At 47.3% G+C, this 14,719-nt stretch overlaps 4 protein-coding genes across 12 annotated transcripts; 1 reads left to right on the forward strand and 3 right to left on the reverse strand.

Moving 5' to 3' along the window:
- Positions 1-1,369: 1,369 nt before the first annotated feature.
- FOXG_07755 (uncharacterized protein) lies at positions 1,370-4,418 on the reverse strand. Of its 3 annotated transcripts, XM_018386372.1 has the most exons (5): positions 3,951-4,418; positions 3,680-3,879; positions 3,256-3,589; positions 2,436-3,205; positions 1,450-2,383 (listed from the first exon to the last, which is right to left on the reverse strand). In XM_018386372.1, exons 1-5 carry the CDS (start codon positions 4,311-4,313, stop codon positions 2,149-2,151), a joined length of 1,902 nt encoding a protein of 633 aa, XP_018243517.1. In that variant the 5' UTR covers positions 4,314-4,418; the 3' UTR covers positions 1,450-2,148. The 3 variants fall into 3 exon arrangements, with proteins under 3 accessions (XP_018243515.1, XP_018243516.1, XP_018243517.1); XM_018386370.1 differs by having other exon boundaries at positions 1,370-3,205; XM_018386371.1 differs by lacking the exon at positions 3,951-4,418 and having other exon boundaries at positions 1,370-3,205; positions 3,680-3,912.
- Positions 4,419-5,480: 1,062 nt separating this feature from the next.
- Positions 5,481-11,483, forward strand: FOXG_07756 (alpha,alpha-trehalose-phosphate synthase). 5 transcript variants are annotated; one of them, XM_018386375.1, is made up of 4 exons: positions 6,004-6,086; positions 6,141-6,147; positions 6,446-7,098; positions 7,152-8,686. In XM_018386375.1, the coding sequence occupies exons 3-4, from the start codon at positions 6,789-6,791 to the stop codon at positions 8,444-8,446; spliced, it is 1,605 nt and encodes a 534-aa protein (XP_018243520.1). In that variant the 5' UTR covers positions 6,004-6,086; positions 6,141-6,147; positions 6,446-6,788; the 3' UTR covers positions 8,447-8,686. The 5 variants fall into 5 exon arrangements, with proteins under 5 accessions (XP_018243519.1, XP_018243520.1, XP_018243522.1 ...); XM_018386377.1 differs by having other exon boundaries at positions 6,141-6,168; positions 6,528-7,098; positions 7,152-8,682; XM_018386373.1 differs by having other exon boundaries at positions 6,141-7,098; positions 7,152-11,483.
- Positions 8,519-12,086, reverse strand: FOXG_07757 (uncharacterized protein). Its single transcript, XM_018386378.1, has 2 exons — positions 11,564-12,086; positions 8,519-11,383 (listed from the first exon to the last, which is right to left on the reverse strand). Exons 1-2 carry the CDS (start codon positions 11,580-11,582, stop codon positions 8,970-8,972), a joined length of 2,433 nt encoding a protein of 810 aa, XP_018243523.1. The 5' UTR covers positions 11,583-12,086; the 3' UTR covers positions 8,519-8,969.
- A 284-nt stretch (positions 12,087-12,370) lies between these two features.
- FOXG_07758 (prenylcysteine oxidase/farnesylcysteine lyase) lies at positions 12,371-14,564 on the reverse strand. 3 transcript variants are annotated; one of them, XM_018386380.1, is made up of 4 exons: positions 14,412-14,564; positions 13,761-14,281; positions 13,617-13,712; positions 12,371-13,567 (listed from the first exon to the last, which is right to left on the reverse strand). In XM_018386380.1, the coding sequence occupies exons 1-4, from the start codon at positions 14,506-14,508 to the stop codon at positions 12,632-12,634; spliced, it is 1,650 nt and encodes a 549-aa protein (XP_018243525.1). In that variant the 5' UTR covers positions 14,509-14,564; the 3' UTR covers positions 12,371-12,631. The 3 variants fall into 3 exon arrangements, with proteins under 3 accessions (XP_018243525.1, XP_018243526.1, XP_018243524.1); XM_018386381.1 differs by having other exon boundaries at positions 12,377-13,567; positions 14,349-14,564; XM_018386379.1 differs by having other exon boundaries at positions 12,377-13,567; positions 13,761-14,564.
- Between the last annotated feature and the right edge of the window lie 155 nt (positions 14,565-14,719).

Here is a 14,719-nt window from a genome sequence, read left to right on the forward strand (position 1 = left end):
TGGAATCACATGACCTGCCGGTCTTGCCTGGCCACTTACCACTCTCAAGGCATAGGCCACATCATCGACGTGATTCGGAAACCATGACTTGCTCAGGAGACAGCGGATGCAGACAACGGCAATGGTGTGCGTGTGCTTGAGACATTTGATGTCGGCGTTCTTCTCATCGTGCCTTGTGTGAAATGGAGCGAAGCTGGGTTGGCGGAAGAAGCGGCAAGACGAGGACAAAGATGCAAAAGGCAAAGAAGAAGCAGAGTAGGGGTTTCAAGGGTTGGTCCTATTGTTATTGACAAAGCCAGGTTTTGAGTAATGCCACGGCGACAGAGTGAGATTATCCGAGTCACAAAATGAGGGGAAGTCAACGCCGTGGCTGCCGTGCAAGAGATGAAGGGGGCAATCAGCCGAATAGGGTCTCCTGCATTTGGCAGGAACAGCCTCTGGATGGCACCTTCCCGTTTCCTGCGATTGGCCATTACCACCCATCCACGCCGCGTTCCTTGGACGTTGGGGTGCCATCGACCACCATCCAAGCCGTCAGCAGAACCCAAATGGACGCGTAGTGGTTGTGATTTGTCAAAGCGCAAGGGGAAAGGACATTCTAGCCTACGGTTGCCATTTTAGATATTTTAGCTTGTGAAACTATGTTGTTGCGAATAGCTTCTAATTTGCTATTGCCCATTACAATGGTTTATATGATTTCTCACGCGACAATTCTAAATATTATTTGCATTAAAGTCGGCAGTCGTTACAGTCAGAAGCCATTCAAAGCGGGGAAAGTGGAAAATCCGGGGTAATTAGGGTACGGGTAACATTTGCATCCCTTCCGTAGTGGAGCTGCATTACCGTATCGTGTCCCTGAAGGCAGGCATTGGATGTTCAATCGGGTTTCGCAGGGTGAACACCTTGTCCCCATCATTCGATTTTTTATGTCCAAGTGCTTCGATAGCCAACAATTCAGGTTTTATTCGTGCATACAGTCTCCAGTATAATAATGCGAGACGGCTGCCTACTAGGTACCGTCTCGGAGTTTATACCCTGTTCGATCGTCGATGTACCCTCGACTGTGGCTATTGATGCTAGTGTGGTTCGACAATCAAAAAGAAAACATTCTCTGTATTATAGACCTAGTTAGGGGATTGACATAAGATGGTGACTGCTGGTCGAAGGGAATGAGAAGAAACCTCTTTTTTAGAATTAAGTCCGCAGCTAGTATTATTATCATCACCAAGTAAGGGAAGGACGCATTTAATACCTTAGATACACCATGGTCTGAACGTGCAGTGTAACTTTCCCAAACCAATAGTGATAGAGGCTAGAATAGCTACTGACATGAAAAGATAAATGAGGTACCGGCTGTTGTTTCATAAATCATGTGTTTAATATATAAGCTGTACTAAAGTAGATTTATCAGGAAAATCCTAGTATATGCGTACTCACCAACTTGTAGACGTCGAAAATAGTCAGCTTTATCAAGTTGCGGAATGGTCGACATGGCTGTACAAAAGTTCAGTTGAGGGAGAATAGCAATCCCAGAATGAAAATTTTAAACAGCAGCGAATGAAGGCATAATTATTAAGCTACTGACTAAAAGTCGAGTCTCCCTATGCCGTAGTCTAGGACCCAAAACTCCTGATTTCGCCATGGTTACCCGGCATCCGACACCCTGAAGTTATTTTTTGAATGTTGCACTTCGCTCTCCTCTCACTGGGGGCGCTTTGCGTGCTCCCTTGATGTCCGCGTCCGCAGACTTCGAGTAGGGGTCGAAAACCTTCTTCTTGCCCTTTCCGTCTGCCTGTCCACCATTAGATTCCCTGTTTGAATGGAGCACCGATGTAGCCTTGCTATAGTCGAAAGGCACTGCGTCAAACTTCTTGGTCTTGTCGTCCTGTTTCTTCTGCTTCTTCTGAGCTTTGCGAACCTTCTTCGCTTCTTGTCGTCGGAGTCGCTCTTCTTCAGCCTTCTTCTCCTCTGCCTTGCGAAGCTTGCGGCGAGCACTCCTGGACGCTTTTTGGGAGGATTCATCTTCGACAGCGATGACTCCACCACCCTCTTGCATCTCCTCATCACTATCATATTGTGATGAATCCGTGTCCTCTTCACTTGGCTCGGATTCTTCAATCGCTTGCGACTTTCGCTTCTGACCCCTCCTCAACGTAAACTCTTCGTCAGCCTCTTCAACCTCAGCATTGCCAACTGCACTCTCCACAGTATCTGTTTGCTCAGAGACATTGACCTCTTCGGCGGCTGTATCGTGTTGAACGTCTCCTTTAATCGAGCCTTGTTGTATGAATCTCTGCCAAGGGAACGGAATAAGTTCCTCCTCAGTTTCGGTTGGTCGCGTTGAAGGATCCCATTTAGAGCTGATCGGCATATCGCCAAATAACTGCGACCGAGTCAGCCTACTGACCGTGACCTCTCCATCAAGGTCCGGTAACTTTGTAGTTTTCCTAGCTGCAATAGGCATGCCATTCTTTCTCACGCTATCCGGTGCCATCGAGGTAAAGAAGTGAAGCAAGCTGAGTCCACCCTTTGCCTTGGTCTCTTTAATTTGTTCCCAGATCTCGTTAAAACGCGGTCGTGCTAGAGACGGATTCAGGGGTAACAAGCTGTGTAAGGCCTTTGCGTCAGGCGGGTTGATTCGGGCGATCTCTGTGATATCCCTGGTGCTAAGAACGTAGTTGGTACTCTCGTCCTCTTTCCTGGCAGTGTTGTCTCTCCACTTCCACAAGGCTCTGAAGACAGCAAATTGTTCGCTATCGAATGCTAAGTGCGAGTTCTTAAAGATATACCCATACCAGCCACGAGAGCCTTCACCAGTCTCTTCATCGTAACCGGGATGTTCGTAGCGGGAAAGTGACTGTTCCTTTGATTTCTCCACAGCCCGGCCAATGTAGTCTTTATCAACATCACCTCTATCCGAGGCAGCAACAAGCTCGTTTCGTACCCGATCGTAGATGTAGAGCAAGTAGTGGGTGTCGGACCGAGCATAGTACATCATCTCCTCGGGCAGTGGCCGTATCCTCCAGTCGGCCAATTGATACTGCTTGTCTGCATCAAAGTCGACGAACTTAGACAACAGGTAGGCTAAGCTCTTGGCTGGATAGTGGAGTTGCTCGCACGCAAAGAAGGTATCGAAGAGACCATTCACATACAGTCCCAGATCTCGCTGAAGCCAAACCATGTCCATGTATGCACCATGGAAGACCTTTTGATGTGTTAGTTATAGTTTTTACTGCTCGGACTAAGGAGACATACCTTGACCACACTGGGATCGGTGAAAACTTGGTTCAGAACCTCAAGTTTATGGCGCCAGGGTTGTAGAGTATCTACGATCCAGTCCTTCTCTCGCGTGCTGATTTGCATGAGCGATACGAGTCCAACATAGGACCTAAAATCGTGGTGTTCCAGATCTATCGCAATCTCCTTGGCACCCTTGAGTTCCTCCAGCATCTCCAGAACGCCCTCGTATGTGTCGACAAAAGTCGCCTCGGTTGTTTCGACCGGCTGGTACATGATGGGTTCGGATTCCTTGAAGACTCGTTTCGGATATGACATACGGACAATTTCGTGTTCATAGGGGTGTTGGTATCTGTAAAGCGAAGATTAGTATTTGACTATCACCAGTGGTCTGAAATCGTAAACGATTCATGAAGAATTGTTTTGGATATGGCGGACATACTGTGGCGTGCCAGCTTCATTAGGAACGACGTTGAGGCTTTCCTCTAAAGACAACTTGGCATTTGGTTTCGACGTAAGCATCGGTTTCCATGGAGCAGGAGCAAAGTTGTCGGGCTTTCGTTCGAAAAGGAGTTGAGGCTTGGTCATATTGGCGTTTCGGATAACCTTGTTCGTGGACTTGGGCTTCTTGGACTTGTTCGCCTGTGTGAATTAGCTGTAGTACTCCAAAAAAAAAAAAAAAAAAAAAAAAAAAAAAAGTATATTTGACATACAGGATCAGGTAAGGGTGGCTCCTTTCTCTTGACAAGCCCTGTGTACTCATCCAAGGCTGTGTCGGCCTTCTCGAGTGATGAATCGACAACATCGACGACGCCCCTCCATTTCATCTCGATGTCTTCCACATCTTCAAGCTTGGGCGCCTTGACACCACATGCCTTACCGGCAGTCAGGAGAAGTTGTGTAGAGAGTTCGAGGATCCGCGAAGTTCGATCTTCGAGTAGTTGGCCGACACTAGGGTTGACTGTACGCTGGAAACTTAAGTCTTCGGCGGCGATTCGGTTCACAGTCTTGATTGTGGAAATAAGTGACTTCTGGACACTTTCCTGAAGCGATTTGAAGTCTTGAGATTGCTCCATGTTTGCGACAGGTGATGCACGTTGCGCGTGCAGTTGGTAGCTGTGCCTAATGTCGCGATGCAGTGTTGATTCTAGAAAAATTCCTAGATTTAGTTGCACTTATCGATAAGATAAGATCTCAGTCTGCTGCACGTTATGGGGTAAAGTTAGTAGTCTAGGTTAGTAACATGGTAGTTGCTAGAGTTAGAATGATAACTACAAAGGGAAAAGTTCAGAATGCACTTTTAAGATACATTTAACATTTAGAAGGGGGTAAAAATATCTAATTTATTTCTTTGTCTCCATATGCTATATATTTGGGTAAAGGAGTCGCGGTTATGTCTAATGTATATATTTACCTCCATTATGTGAAAGAATAAAGACATGTCTAACTCCCACACTGGAAGTCATGGAATGCTCTCTTCGCCATAAAACCCAAGTTTGGTGAGGTCAGAGGTCAAAATCCAAGATTGACACACTACATATTAGTGCCTCATAGATATCTACAATCATATAGTTTTGGCGCAGACGAAGAAAATTCAGAATGGGAGATTCCTTTCATATATATTTACCTATGCCAAACCAGACCTAGACTCATCATCGTAGCATGCCTGTAAGTTATTGATTGTTACGGATCACCAAACAGTCTTTATAGTCGAGTAGATAACACGTTGAGGAAATGTTTATCGAAAGCAGCTACAGTTCCCAGACACTCATACTTGGACCAAGAATACCTAGGTATTGGAGCAATTTAGTTGCGGCTACCGGGCCGACGGCTATGCAAACCTCGCCGATTTGAGACGGGAGGATGGCTGTAACCCAGTGATGGGTCTGGGTTCAGGCTCCTATCAATTCTCTTGTTTTTGTGCTTTATCTTTGAAGATGACAGAAGTTCAGGACGTTCTGGTCCGGCCGATGAACCCCATCAAGGAAAAAACATGGCCTTGTCCCTATTATCAATTGGTTGATTGGCCTGTGTGTAGTGATAAAGCCCACTTCGTGAAAACCAGCGGCAGGCAATCTAGTACTTGGGCCTTGTAATCTACCTGATGGAACCCGGACGAAGAGTGCCCCGAATGCGTCACTTTTCCATCACTACAGCTGGCTGGGCTGGCTGTTTATAGAGTCACAGAATCAAGCTTTGTATCACATATGTGGAGACCCGCACACTCTTGACCGGTTTTTGCCATTTACTGAATTCCTTAGTATTGATACCTTAAAAATCGAGAACAAAGACAATGTCCGTAATGCCCGCATAGTGGCCAATGAATCGATCCCGTCTCCGGAAACACCTCCGGGCTGCCCTCCGGTTCAAGCAATACAGACTTTAGAAGCACTAATAGGCAGATGTATAGAAGTGGAGAGCTAATTCACATCCGGACCTCTCGATTCGTTGCTGGCACTCTTCTCATTGTTACTGTCCACGAAAGTCGATGCCTCGTGGGTGATTGACAGGCGTAGGATGGTGTTGGGTGTCCAGTGGTGTTTTCCTTTGGCGATAGCGACCCGGCCCGTGTAAATGCCTCCCTCCACTCCATTCTCATCTTGAAGTAAACGGCCCGGATCTCGATCTCAGCGAATAGAGGACAACCGGGAGGCGGAAGCTATCGGCTTGCGGGATAATACCTACTAAGGGGAAAGAAAGCATGAGACATTACATATTGCAATGAGATCAGATCAGGTATGTGGTGATTGAAATAAAGAGGAGCACGAGAGAACGAGTTGTTGATCTCATGTTGTTCGTCTCCCATGTTACTACGAATTTGCACGAATTTGCACATGTTAAAGTGAATCGTAAGTTTGTTAGCGCACTCTCCAACTCATGAACTAAGGTATTATCAAAATCAGGCACAAGGTAAATAATAAGGGCTGCTCGGTAGAGTGGGTAGGTATAACTACTAACCTACTGACGACTGCTTGCGGGCAGGTGTCAAATGCCCCTCACTTGCCATTTCTTCTTATGCCCCTCAGCCCCATCCATGCTTCTGGCCAGTTTCTGCGATATTCTTCTGTTGTCTTACTGGAACCTGATCTCTCCCCTCTAACTTCTCTCAACTTCTCATTCGTAGCACGATCTTATTGATTTTCGTTAGATCGACTCGCTCTACTGCTCCTCAACAGTTGCAGACAAATCTGACTTTTGATATCAACAGAAAGTCCTTGTTTCTTCAATTACTTACCGTCTCCGCTTACCACGCTCTTCTCCAATAAATCGACTGACCTTACGCGCAATAGCGTCATCGTTTCGCTACTCAACAGCCCAAAGCTCCTTACACTAACTCCACTACTGGGGATCTACGCCTCTCGGCTCTAAACCAGCTGCCAGGTCAATTCCCTGCCCCTCCACAATCGATAATCGATCATCGGCCATCGACCACAAAGAACCGCGACGAGGCCGACTACACTCCGACTTTTTTCTTTCTCAAGTTATCTTCTTTCAACCTTTCAATATCCCAAATCTCCCTGTTTGAGATTATTTCTTCCAATACCGTCATTATGCCCGGTGCTGTCGATGAGAATGGCCAAGCTGCCCCAGGCCGCCTGTTGCTGCTCTCCAATCGATTGCCCATTACAATTAAGCGATCCGAGGATGGTAGCTATTCATTTTCCATGTCTTCTGGAGGTCTTGTCACGGGTCTCAGTGGTCTCAGCAAAACCACCAGCTTCCAGTGGTATGGTTGGCCAGGTCTCGAGGTCCCCGACAACGAAGTCGAGGGTATGAAGCAACGACTGAAAGACGAGTACGGCGCGCACCCGGTTTTTATCGACGATGAGCTTGCCGACAGACATTACAATGGGTTTTCTAGTAAGTAGCACGATTTTGACACTATAAGAATGTTCCTGACATGATACTTGCAGACTCAATTCTTTGGCCTCTCTTCCATTACCACCCTGGTGAGATTACATTCGACGAGTCCGCTTGGGCCGCATATCAAGAAGTCAACCGCCTCTTCGCCAAGACCGTTATCAAGGATGTGCAGGATGGTGACCTTATTTGGGTTCATGACTACCATCTGATGCTCCTCCCTCAAATGCTCCGTGAGGAGATTGGCGAATCGAAAAAGAATGTCAAGATTGGCTTCTTCCTCCATACACCATTCCCTAGTAGTGAAATTTACAGGATCCTGCCTGTCAGAGAAGCACTCCTTACTGGACTTCTTGACTGCGACCTTATCGGATTCCATACATACGACTACGCTCGTCACTTCCTTAGTAGTTGCTCCCGCATTCTCGAGTGTCCCACGACCCCCAATGGTGTCGATTGGAATGGCCGTTTTGTGACAGTTGGCGCCTTCCCCATTGGAATCGATCCCGACAACTTCGTTGAAGGACTGAAGAAGCCAAAAGTGCAGGAACGTATCGCTGCACTCAGCCGAAAGTTCGAAGGTGTCAAGCTCGTCGTTGGAGTCGATCGCTTAGATTACATCAAGGGTGTTCCTCAGAAACTGCACGCTCTCGAAGTGTTCCTGACTGAACATCCGGAATGGATTGGTAAAATCGTCCTGGTTCAGGTTGCTGTTCCTTCGCGACAAGACGTCGAAGAGTATCAGAATCTTCGTGCCGTGGTTAACGAACTGGTCGGCCGTATCAATGGAAAGTTTGGTACCATTGAGTTTATGCCCATTCACTTCCTCCATCAATCCGTCACTTTTGACGAGCTTACTGCCCTGTATGCCGTATCTGACGTCTGTTTGGTCTCATCCACTCGAGACGGTATGAACTTGGTGTCTTACGAATACATTGCGACACAACAGAAGAACCACGGCGTCATGATTCTGAGCGAATTCACAGGTGCTGCTCAATCACTCAATGGCAGTCTCATCGTCAATCCTTGGAACACAGAAGAGCTTGCCAATGCTTTACATGACGCCGTTACCATGAGCCCTGAACAACGTGAAGCCAACTACAAGAAGCTCGAACGTTATGTTTTCAAGTATACAAGTGCTTGGTGGGGTGCTAGCTTTGTCTCTGAAATGACTCGTCTTAGCACTGAGGGTTCTCAGCCCAAGACTCTGCGCAACGTCTCTGGGGCTGTAATCGGACTGGAGCAGAAAGCTCAACAGGCTGTCGCTGATCTTGAGAAGAAAGCCGAGGAACTATTAACTATTGACGAGAAGAAGGAAGCCGATTCACAGACAGAGCCTTCTCAATAAAAATTGTCTTGTAGCAGGGAAGGATATTGGTGTGCAAGAACGAGTTCACGGTTTGGGTTCAAGCGGTCATGATTTGGGATCTCATTATAAACTGTTTTTCTTTTGCTATAATAAAAAAATATCTTGATGACGTCATCGACCTTGTTTCTGAGTGTCTCGACTAGGTTTAAATGTTCATTTGGATCTGAGTTCTTGTCATTGAATCATGTGTGTATAGGTAAAAAATCCTCTGTTAGTGGGACTCTTTCCATTTCTGCGCATGGTAACCTAGAGTATCAATGCCGTGGGCGAATGTAAGCTACCATGGGCCCGAAGATGATAAAGTGCGTTGATTGCGATGCAAATGCATCAGCAGATGGTATCTAAACAAAAAGAGACCATACAGGTTATGAAACCCATACATTACAAATTCCAAAGTCCACCAAAACTCCGTCTCGGATCTCATCATGAAGTCGCAACACTTCGAAGTACTACCCTAATTTGCCGAATCAACCGCAATTACGCAAGTGACAATCTCTTCCACTCAATAAGGTGCATTGACAATATCGTCCTTTCCAAGTTTGTATCGGCCACTGTCTCGGGTCCCGATGCGTCCAGAACCTCGACGCGAATCACTCAGTCGAACGTTACCAATGATGCTCTCGCGGGTAGGTTTCCTTAGACTTTGTTTTGCGACCATGTTTACTTCGTTGGGCAAAGCAACAATGACGTTCTTGTCCGAGCCATATTTGAAGTCGTCCGCTTTGACCTCCTCTTCATAACGCTTAATTTTATAAGCTGCCTTCATACCCCGAAGGATTCGCTTCAGGTTCCATTCGATGATGTAGGGACCGGTTGCAGTGATGATGCTTGTCTCCTCTGCGCCTTCTCCAGTATTGAATTTGGCAGGAGTAAAATCAACCGGTTTTCCAGTCTCGTGGTAGAACTGGGCCACATGCTCTGGGGTAAGGGCGAGTCGTCGAGGATGCGGTTTATCATTGGCAGCGAAAGGCTTCTCGAAACCAAGCTTACCCTCGTTCTTTCCAGACTTCTGTTGGGCGTCAACCAGCAGGATGTAGTTCTTGGTTGTCCCCAAGATCCACCGGCCATCGGCAGAAACGTCAATACCAGTGATGGGGTCACCAAGCGCAGGAAGCTGTGTCTTGGCTCGAATGCCGAGCCGGTCAAAGAGACGAATGTCACCCTTATTACTTGCAACAGCAATATAGCCCTTTTCAGTAGTTGCGAGGGCAGAGAAGTCGTTCTTCGAGGCATATTGCTTCATATCAGCATCAACAAGCTTGTTGCCGGACAGACGGGGGTCAACTCGGTAAAGAGCGTTGTTTGAGACACCCAGGAAGGTCTGTTCAGAAGTCATCTGCGCAAACTTGTTCTCGGGGGCAAATGTGACAACGGGGATGTCATCGTGAACGTTCCACTCATCCACAACCTTTCCATACTCAAGGTCCATACGGTAGAGCTTGTTGGGATCTATCTCATTCTGTAAGATGAGATCTCGATCCTCGCTATGCAGCATGACTTTCTTCGGGTTCATGAGTTTGCCTGAAGGAGTTGTGACTTTGGAAATGTTCGTGGAGAATTCGAGGTGATTGTTGGGTGTATGTTTGAATACACCGATCTTGGAGCCGCGAACGACGAACGAGCGGTCATGCTTGTAACCAACAGCCAATTGTGAGTTGACCTCACCATCAGCGTTCTTGGGGAAGCTACTATCGTTCTCCTCATCTGTGTCGTACTCCTCCTCTTGCGCGCGATCATCCTCTAGCTCTTCTTCTTCTTCCTCCTCCTCCTCCTCCTCCTCTTCCTCTGTGGAAGGCGCATCTTCCATAGTTAGGTCGCCAAATGCGTCAAGAACATACTCGCGTTCTTTGTCTTGCATCTTCGTCCACTTGGTCTCGTTCAGCTTCTCCCAAATGGCTTGCATAATCGCTTCTTGGAACTTTTCCAGGGTGGGCTGATCCTTAAATCTGAGAAGCCATGATCGTGCAGTTCCATCACTGCTGAAATGGTTGAAGACGAAGGAGAGATATTCAAAATCAAAGACAGGGTTGAAGTCAGCGACGACAGGAGTACCCAGATACGCCTTATCGTTCGACTCAATCTGGAGCCAGTATTCCCATTTTCCAACTTCTGAGACTTGAGCAATGACAGAATCATCAACGAGAGCGAAATGACCAGGCTGAGGGTCAAAAACATGGAGTTCAGCCACAACAGCGGCATATATCTCCAGAGCCTCGGGAGGGTTGCTAGCGTCCGGACCAGTCAGGACCGGGGCTTCAATTTCCTGTTCTGGGACGAAGGCAGGCTCACGCCTAGCAGCGGAATTTGCTTGGGTCTTAGATAACATATCGTCGACAGATTCGATAGATCGAGCTAAAGTTGGGCTATGCAGGGGACTAGCAGGCGGTATCGGGTCCTCTTCTTCAAATTCGAACTGCTGAAGGTCGGAGGCAGTTGCTGTAGAATGCGATTTGCGATACTTGCGCTCGTATTGGCACTGCTGAGCAACTTGCACAAACTGCTGTACCTGGGATGATGTAACAGAAGGGTCGCAAACGAACTGGAAGAGGTCACCAGTATCACCGCTTAAATCCTTCCAAGCAAGAACTTTGTCACCACTCTCTCGAATCTCGGAACGAAACGACAGAGCTTCGTCGAGTAGGAAGGTCTTCTCGTCTTTCTCAGATGCGAGGGCGTCGATTTCGGCGTCTTCACCCTCTTCTTCGGCAAGAAGCTCTGCCTCACCTTCTTCAAAGACGCGTTGAACAACAAGCTGGTACTGGAACTCCTGGTTTGTGCGTCGAATGCGGATAGCCGAGTCTCGAAAAATGAGTTCGGAATAGCCCTTAGGAGATAAGGGTCGAACAAGGTAGAGCTGTCCCTGTGGAAGCTCGATCAATGCCTCCTGCGTGCTTGAGCCGAATATCAGTTTGCCGACTTGAGAACGATAGTGTTAGTAGACTTGCACGAGAATGAAAAACGGCGCAGCAGAAGGGGGGAGATGCAGAAGTGGTGGAAGAGATAAGGCACAAAGCAGCGAGGCTGTTCGTCTTTATGCTCAAAATGTAGATGTTGGTTGTAAGGTGGGAGCAGGGATGATGCGGGGCAGTCACTTACTTCCTCGTAAGGCGAACATGCTGACCCTGGGCTTTCAACAGAGGAAAGAAGGAATAGGGCAAAGATAGAAAGAAAGTGTGTGATGCGACACTTGCACGGCTGGTGTTATTGTTGTTGGCGTTGAATCAGGGAGTCGTGGCGAGTATCTCCCTAAGGCTAGGATGAAAGATTAGAAAAGGAGGAAGGCGAAAGTCGACGATGCTGTCGGTACACGACAAACAGATAAAAAAGTTGTGACGTGACAAGACACCAGAGCAGGAACAGGCAGAACCAGACCAAGCACCTTCCCATTCGCTCACTAAGGCACCTTCGGTATTTCTTTAGGCACGGTAGGTAGCTCCCGCGTTGTCTTGTGACAGTAAAAAGGAAATGGAAATTGCACCAAAGGCGGCCGGGATTGACTGGACCAACAGCTTAGGCAGGATCAAGCTTGAGCGTGTAAGGAGGACGAAGTGCGTCATAACATGGAGGAAGTACTGTATGAGAAAAAGGCTGTGACTGCCTCCCGCCTTTTTTCTTTGTGTACTTTGAAGAAACCTGGGTTGGAGGGGTGAAGAAGGAGGGGTCATTGGATGTTTGCCACAACTGACGTGCGCCACTGAGGCTAGTGGACCAGGGGTATTTGGGAATAGTTACAGGTGAAGGAGGATTAGGAGAAGATTGGCTTGGGGAAGCGAGAAAGCTCGAGACCTCCATTCTAAGCGAAAAAGAAAAAAGGACCTAGGGATGCTCAGTATGAATTTGGGGGCCTTGAGACTAGTTATCCCTGGCATCGTGGTTTGTTCATAAGAACAACAAGATTCTTTATCGAGCTATTTAACATAAATGACCACATAAACACAGATAATTGAACTGCGATTCACGACAATGTTGGTTGGCTACGTCAACTGCTAGTAATACTAGTGAGATAAATCTTGATTCAATATCACCAAACGCATAACAATACCTTAGTTTACCATGGAATTTCCCGTATGTGCCTTCCAGCCAGTTGTCCTAAGATGGTGAATTATTCTGGCACATAAAAGATCTCCAACAATGATTAGGCAAATGTATACATCCTTGCTTCGATCAAAGTTCACTTTCAGCCTGAACACGAATGCCTCCCTCCTCTTCGTCACCGGCTTCATATCCCTCCCATTCATTAGGTGGTTCCGGGCGAGAAATACCAGCAAATTTATCTACAGCCAACCGGGCCACATTCTTGCCCATCAAAGCACTGGTTTCCATGCATGACACGAAGCTCTCAATACCAGACGTGTAGTATACACCCTCACCGATAAGAGGGTCCTCAAATGTGACACGAGGGAGCTCAACAGGGTAAGAGTTGAACCAGTGAGGATGATACCAAGAGATAGGATTGGAAGTACTTGCATCATCCTGTAACTTTCCAGAAATCACAGAGTCTGGGATGTCGGTGCCCAAAAGACGTGTGAGGAAATCGGCAGTGACGGGTGTGGGCGAGAAGATCTTATAGACACGCTCCTTCTGACCTGTCTTAGGGTTGACGACATATTTCAATGTGCTAATAGAGTAGAAGCCAGTACGTCCGACTCCGTCGGCCCCTTTCCCCGGTTCTTCGTCTTCACCAAGAGTAGTGTAGACGGTAGCGGGCGCTTTGCTTCCGGGCTTCAAGCCAAAGAATTCGGGACTGAGCTCCAAAGGTGATGCAAAGAGTGTAACATGCAGTTTAGTATAGGGGATCTCATCGATTTTGTGATCGAGAACACCCTCTCCAGCTTTTATGTTACTGAACTGCCAGGGGTTGGCGATGATGACATTATCAAACTCGACATCATATTCTTTCGAAGTGTCGTCCTTTGAGCTAGCATCTTTCGTTGTGATGACATACACTGGCGAAGATGACCGCGTTTTCTTTTGGACTTTTTCGATTGAAGCCACGGTCGTGTTGCGAGAGATAGAAGCTCCGCTCTCTATCACCATATGCTCAAAGATACGCCAGTTGCCGCTCTCCACAGACATCGCGTTGTCGGTTGCCAACGAAACCTATCGTAGTTAGGCAAGAAGCGTGCAAGGGGTCATACCTTCCACTTACTAGAGTCTCTAGACCATGGATATAAGCCAAGTTGGAAGCATAGTTGACACGTGTGCCAACCTGTAAGATCTCACGGGCGAAACGAGGATCAATTTCCTGTCCAGTTAGCTATCATCTCTTTTCAATTGAACAGTTTGAACTTACGTTTTGCTTTAACATCTGCTCTCCCGTTATACTTGTAATCTCGTTCCATCCCAATTGTTCGGCTCTCTGAGTGAGCGACTTGAAAGGAAAGTAAGGGGCTTCGTATAACTTGAGGAAATGTTCGATCATGGCATCCACGATTTGTTTGGACCTGTAGGGTGCGAGCCCATATCTCCAAAACATCTTGGCCAGATCCCACCATGCCCAAGACCCCTCGGTCGTCTGGAAGACGAACTCGTAGCCATCCCATATAACAGTCATATCATCCCTCGCGAGACGGTGGGGCTCGCTCACTGGGAGATGGTAGCGTTCACTGGCGTTGGCAAGAATATGATTGGCGCCAACAAAGATAGACGCGCCGAGCTCGATGGGCAGAGAAGGGTCATTATACGCAGGGACTGTCAATGTACGGCCTCCAATGCGATCCGTCTTTTCAAAGATAGTGATATTAATAGCAATATCCTCTTCTATAGCATATTGCCACAGATGGAAGGCTGCTGACGACCCAGCAGCTCCAGCCCCTACACTCCAAGTTAGTACATGCCCGGCCTGATATAGGGATTGATCGGCAGCATTGTGAAGGAATACATCTGTAGCACTTAGGGTTTGTGTTCTAAACATGTCTCTAAAATACCGAAATGAACTACGAACCAATGATGGCGACGTTGTGAACATCTTCTGCTCTACACAGGACACTTGCGAGGGCGCCGAGGAGAGCCAAATGTAACATGCTGGTTAAAGTCATCATGTTTCACGATAATGAGATGAATGTGTAGAATCCAGGTCGCCTCGAGTATTTCGATGGAAGAAATCGAATGATGTCCCAAGTGAGACGTGAGCGTCCATTCACGTGACTCAGAAGCCGTTGGCTCTAGGGAAGGACAGATAAACAATGTGTCCAGACAACTCTAAATCCGCATGGAAATAAGCAGTACCTGATGGGTAGTCCCCTATACAAA

This window comes from Fusarium oxysporum, chromosome 4, assembly GCF_000149955.1.
Source record: "Fusarium oxysporum f. sp. lycopersici 4287 chromosome 4, whole genome shotgun sequence".
Classification (NCBI taxonomy): Eukaryota; Fungi; Ascomycota; class Sordariomycetes; order Hypocreales; family Nectriaceae; genus Fusarium; species Fusarium oxysporum.